Below are 6,277 nucleotides of genomic sequence, written 5' to 3' on the forward strand. Positions count from 1 at the left end.
TATATATATATATATATGTGTGTGTGTGTGTGTGTGTGTGTGTGTGTGTGTGTGTGTGTGTACATACACGCATGCACGCACACACTCACATATATATGGCTGAGATTGACAGGATATTTTGTGCGAGGATCATTACCTGCAATGCAAGACCAAGTTTCTTGATACGTTCCTTGCCATCTCTGGTCCATGGTGCTGGCTCATCGTCATCCCGCTTAAGGAGGTAGCGCCAAACCAAGAAGCCAGATTTGCCTTTGGCGGGCCAGTACTTCACGATCTAAAGTGAAAGACAAATCACTACAATACAAATCTGTGAAATAACTCTAAGACGGGTTATAAATTCCAATCTTACTTTGTATATCCCATCATATCTGTTTCCTTCCTCAGGGCAGTATTTACTGTGCTTTCGTCCTTTCCAGCTGCGAACCACTCGAACTGGCTTGCCATCCTTCCAGTTCTTTGCCTGAGCACCATTTTTGTCGTTCACAGGAACATTGCAGTTGAGAGCAAGTGCACTGGAAAAGACCACAGCGAATAACAATTTGCTAAATAAAATTAGAAACATAGCTGACTAAGGTTGAGCATAAATCAAACGTACCGGTTCATGTGAGTAAGTGTCTGATCACATGATTGCTCAGCAGTCCTCTTATTCCCAGACAGATCTCGACCTCCAGAACCGGTGTAAGTAAACTCATTCCCATCATCCTACAATACAATAACAAAATATAGAGTGAGTCCCCACTTAACAACTCACATTCACTGCCAGCCCAGTAAAAATGGTTCGTTGACCTATACAGCTGTCAGTATTATTGCTACTTTTTTGGAATCACATCTGTCAAAAGAAAATACCAACATACCACATCATCTTCATAGCCTCCTGCCAAGACCAGAGAGTAGGCCCCATCATTGTTTCTGCCGTGGATCCCAGCTACGTGTGGCCTGTGGACGCCAGACTCACTCACCTGGAATCAACAAAACTCGACACTGACAACCATTGTAAAGACCACAAAAACCTTCAACATTGAGGGTGTCTGACTAATTGAATCAAGGCCGTATTTATATTACTCAAGCACACCCAAGGATGCCAGGTTGATGGACTTACCTGCACTCTAAACTTCCACAATGAGCCAACAGGAACACCAGGGATCGGGCCATAGTGGTTTGATGGGACAATGGTACACTGCTTGGTTCGCCCAACACAGGCCATTCCCTATGAAGAGGATACAATCAACAATGTGTCAAGACAAATCTTTGTATTCCAACTTACTACTTCACACTAATTGTTGAGGAAACGGCAACCTGAAATACTCAAGAAGCCATTTTACACGTTAGCTACCACAGTGACAGAGAGAGAGAGACACACAAGACAGAGAGAGAGAGAAGAGAGAGACAAAGACAGAGAGAGAGAATATACAAATAAAAATCAACAGGAGCAACAAAGCCCTTTTGACATCCAAAATGAATACTGCACATATTGGGTTTTTTTTTGTCAGTTTACCTGTATGTGTATTATATATATACATACCTGTCGACTCATACGGTTTAGCCATAGTTCATACGGATTTTGTGGTGAATCTTACGTAGAAGGCCGTATCGCACAAATCATACGGATTCTGAAAATTTCCGGGTTTCCCCCACTCCCCCTAACAGGTAGTTCCGTTTGCTTTTGCCCAGAATGGTGCTAGTCTACTCGAATGCTTTCATTTCCGGTAACTTTCCAGTGATGGAAGCAGTACTTTGCTTACCTCACAGCAATGCAGACTGTGAAAGAGTCTTCAGTGTTGTGAGAAAGATTCACACAGATTTCCGAAAATCGCTTGCACCAGAAACACAGACAGCATTATGGCAGTGCAAAGTAAATATGAATGGATGCTGTAACTTCCGAGCTGATGGGTCAGCATTTGGAGTTGGTGAAAAAAGTAACGCAGGAATACAACTCTGAACACAGTAATGCCACTAAGTAGAATGATGATTAGACATTAACCAGACATTGTATTATGGAGATCTACAATAAATATCATTGAAAATTTCGTGGGGTTTTTTTCTGCCGTTATTTTGACATATAAAATGCTTTGTTATGTCATAAGGATTTTTTGCTCTTTATAAGGATTTTTTTGGTAGTTTATACAGGTTGGCGCTCCGAAAAGTTGACAGGTATGTATATAACACGCAGATTTAGGTCTGTTGAATATTTTTAGAATCTGTTATTCATATTAAATTTATTTTGCATGAAAGTGTATTCTAAAAACATTTTGTCCCATTACAGTTTATCAACAAATTGTTGTTGTTTACTTGGTATCGTTTATTTTTTAATCTTTTTCGAGCCAAGGCAAATTTCTTGAAAAAAATTGAAAAAAATCCCGCAGCACACCACTAGCTGAAAATGTGGGGAAAAAAAAGCTTATTTTAACAATTAAAGTGTTATATTCATATTATGAGCGTTTTTAACATTGAAGAATAACATTATAACACCTTGTATTGGAATCAAATAAACTATCAAGTTGCTTGTTCACGCAGGCGAACAAAATACTCCACATTTTTGTTTTGAAGTGAAGGGCGTTTTGTTTGGAGATGGAGTTTAAGCTAACTTGGGGCTATAGAGCTTTTCACCACATACAAAGCACAACGGAGTCGGTGCCGTTGCATCTCAGGTAAAAGTAAATCCAAATGAAAGATAGCTTTCGTTGTATTGCCTCATGCAAGAAACTTCGCTTGTCTCGAAGCAGGTAATTAGCTAGCTGCTGCTGCTACCTACTGGTATTGAAGATTACTACACGATTACTCTGCCAGGTGATAAGACCGCACAGGAGTACAAATTGGATGATTTCCCGGCGCACCATTGTTTGAAAAACACTGGTTTAGTGAACAAAAACAATCAAAGAACAATTAAGCAACCTCACACAAGAGGCATTGATGTTGTACTCACCAACCTTTTGGAAACGAATTAAGCACCACTCATCCTTATTTATTGTCGAAGCAGACGCTAGAGTATAATCGGTTGTATATTGTGTTACTGGAGGATGTTTAGTGAAGACACTAATTGACAGATGACATGAGGATTTAGACTGTTGGTCATCTTGAGAATTTCCAGATAGGGCTGCTTAGGTTCCATTTAAGGATGGACATCCAAATTTTTGTAAATGACCATGCTACAGGACTCATTGTTCGTGACATATTTCCAGAAGTTCATGGAACCGTTGCTAGTTAACTGGTTGGCCCAACCACCGGTTGCTTTCAATTGTTTAGGTCAAAACGGGTCTGGCGATTAATCAACTAACTGCCATTGTTAAGTGTCGCCTTGCAGAGTACGTAATTGGTTCAACCCCTAGTAGCAAACGTTTATGTTTCAAGAATTAGAAACACAGATTGAAGTAACTGACTCACCTTGCCCCAATCCCTCTGGCTTGAAGAGCTGGCAGAAGCCATTTTAGCTTTCTTCTTACTCTCTTTCAGCTTCTCTCCAGCACGGACAACCTCATTAGAGTCAGTGCGGCAATTTGGGCAATACCTGGTTGAGCCAAACAGGAAATGTTACAAAATGGTTCATTTTCAATAACTGACAGAACATCGAATCATACTGACCAATCTTCATCCTCTGGGATGGCGGTGAGCGGTGGGTTCAGGCAGTATGTGTGATAGGCCAGGTCACATTCGTCACACAGAAGCTGTTTGTCAGGATCCTGCTTGATGCCGCAAATGTTACAGTTACACCAGCGGCAGATTTTATCGGGGTCATCCTTGCATTGCTTGCACTCAGGTCCATTTGATCCTTGAAGGCACAAATGTCAAATCATACACTGCAGCCTCAATCACCAAATAAAAAATACTTGCTTATGTCACAATACTAATGATTAATGAGGTACATGCTTCAAATTAAACCAAAAGCGAGTCTTACTTTTCAGTGGGCTCTCAGATCCAGCCGGCATATCACTTTGTGAACCAGGCTCCTCAATTTTGTAAATTTCGGTCACAAACATAATCCGGCAATCATTAAGAGAGTCCCCTGCATCTCTACAAAAAAGGAAATGATTTTTAACATTGTCTCAGTTGTCTGCAACAAAGCAGCGCAAGAAATAAACTTAGTAACTTGAAAGACGAGCAACAAATTTTAGGATTTCAATAAATCCACTCTGTGATTTTCCCTGGGATTAATAAAGTACATTTACAGAATGTATCTGGTCACCATTGATCAGATGAAACAGTAACAATAATTTATGATTAAAAAACATGGATATAAAACCTCACATTTCACAACAATAAACTCACCCAAGAATAATCTTTGCGTAAATCTCTCGCAGGGTGCGTGTCTCCCTTTTCCTCTGGATCTCAGCATCATACCAGTAGCCACGCTCCTTGGGATCATCTGGGTTGTAGTTGAGCATAACAATCATACCCGGCTCCAACTGGTGCCACTGGTACACAGTCCGGGCCCTCGGGCGAACATCCTTAGCCAGAAGAGGGATCACGCCGTTCTCTGGATAACTGTGATGGAAAATATTAATTTGTCATCCTAACAATTCATCAACACTCATAGGTGTTCCTCTCAGGTTAACACATTTATAAGTCATCCACACATGATGGTCTTTCAGGGAAGGGGACATGGGGTTTATTGCAAGATACAAAATGTCAGCGTTAATATCACAAAATACAAAATGTGGCCATAATTTAGTGCAGTAGAATCAAAGGAGTGGGGTGAAGTGTGTTTAAATGTTCAATACAGCAAGAAATTTTAGGGAGGAAAAAGGGTCTCCTCTATTTATATTTTATCGAACCAAGAGCTCAAGATCAAATTTTAAGCAATTGGTTTCACTTTTCATGTTTAAGCTTACTCTTCATATTTCACGTGGTACAGTATCTCCTCTTGTTCATGCTCAACATCAACAACATCCACTTTGGGAGTCTTGGGGCTCCTGGTGACATTCACGATCTGGGCCTCAAACCAAGCCCCCATATTCAAGTCCCTCGCATCCACCATTTCATTGACCTGAAAGAATATGCACAAAATGAACAAAGAGATTTAGGAGTAAAGTCCAAACCAAGACTTTGGATTTCAATGAGCTGTAGGGGTAAAGCGCTTTGTCACAGCTGCAGCTGTTGTGAACACGACAAAAAAATAAACACACACACACACACACCCACACACACACACACACACACACACACACACACACACACACACAGTATGCGCTGAACATAGACTGATGTGTCTGTATTAACGTATATCAATTTCAAGCGAGCTGTAATCTCTCTCGATGCTTCAGAGATCTTGCACTGACTGGATGTTTTCAGACTCGGTATGTTGATTTTGTTGTCAATTCTGGCTAATGAAAGGGGTATCTGGTACACTTCGACAGTCTCTAAGTTCTTGGTGGGTGTGGCAGGTGCAGCGAATTTTTCCAGAAATGATAGTGGATAAACAAAAGCAATGAAACAGTACAAAAGGGGTGCCATACAAATAGCTGTTAGCCAAACCGTGGTTAGCATTAGCGCTGTAATAACATGCTACTTTTCACTGCTGCGCCTCATTAAAAAAAAAAAAAAATGATGTAGTTGCTCATGCCTATGATTCAACAAGACATGTGAACCGAACTGGAACAATCAAACCAAACCATTTTTCAAACGCGATCAACGCACGTGTGCCAACCCAGACACCAGCAAACAAGTTGAGCGACGGGAGAGGGAAGAAGCGGTGCGAGTGGATGTTGATGACGTATGTAAACAAACACACATACAAATAGCTATTTACCAAATCTGGGGGAAAAAAACTATCATGCCAATTTTTTCCACATCGAACAATAAATCAATATAGCAATTATTGAGACAGGCCTTGTTCCAAGTAACACTACAAATAAAATTTTCATTTGAGGTTTTAACCTACCTTGTAAAATCCGAATCCGGGTTCCAAGACCTGTGAGGGGTTTACTTGGACAGAGGTACCAGCGGTCTGAACCTCCATCTCACCATGAGTCGAGCTCTTGTCAGACTCACTCTGGGTTGAGCCGCAGCCAGAATCAGAGTCAGAAAGCTCTGCTTCTTTGTCTTTGTTTTTGGTCATTTCAACACAGGGCATGTTCTGTCTAATAAGCAACTGCACGATGTCATTAAGGCCCACGTTGTAGTCAAATATTGTGTGTCCATCCTCCATCTAATGAAAAAAATTCAGGACATGGTGACATACTGCTCACAAATGATAATCCAGTACAGACTTGCAATGCATGCAGGTGTCTAAAACATTCCTTCACTCAAAGGTGATTCCGCCTTACCTGCTTGCCACGGTAGA

At 40.9% G+C, this 6,277-nt stretch overlaps 1 protein-coding gene across 1 annotated transcript in view; it reads right to left on the minus strand.

Moving 5' to 3' along the window:
* uhrf1 (ubiquitin-like with PHD and ring finger domains 1) overlaps positions 1–6,277 on the minus strand; it is a 14,391-nt gene that overhangs the window by 3,790 nt on the left and 4,324 nt on the right. Inside the window, exons 4-13 of the mRNA XM_019875322.1 lie at positions 4,827–4,981; positions 4,264–4,479; positions 3,893–4,008; positions 3,580–3,766; positions 3,382–3,505; positions 1,100–1,207; positions 855–959; positions 596–702; positions 350–512; positions 137–274 (exon numbers count right to left, since the gene is read on the minus strand). Of these exons, the coding sequence (XP_019730881.1) occupies positions 137–274; positions 350–512; positions 596–702; positions 855–959; positions 1,100–1,207; positions 3,382–3,505; positions 3,580–3,766; positions 3,893–4,008; positions 4,264–4,479; positions 4,827–4,981 (1,419 nt within the window). The remainder of the gene's footprint in view (positions 1–136; positions 275–349; positions 513–595; positions 703–854; positions 960–1,099; positions 1,208–3,381; positions 3,506–3,579; positions 3,767–3,892; positions 4,009–4,263; positions 4,480–4,826; positions 4,982–6,277) is intronic.

Source organism: Hippocampus comes, unplaced genomic scaffold, assembly GCF_001891065.2.
Source record: "Hippocampus comes isolate QL1 unplaced genomic scaffold, H_comes_QL1_v1.1 scaffold132, whole genome shotgun sequence".
Lineage (NCBI taxonomy): Eukaryota > Metazoa > Chordata > Actinopteri > Syngnathiformes > Syngnathidae > Hippocampus > Hippocampus comes.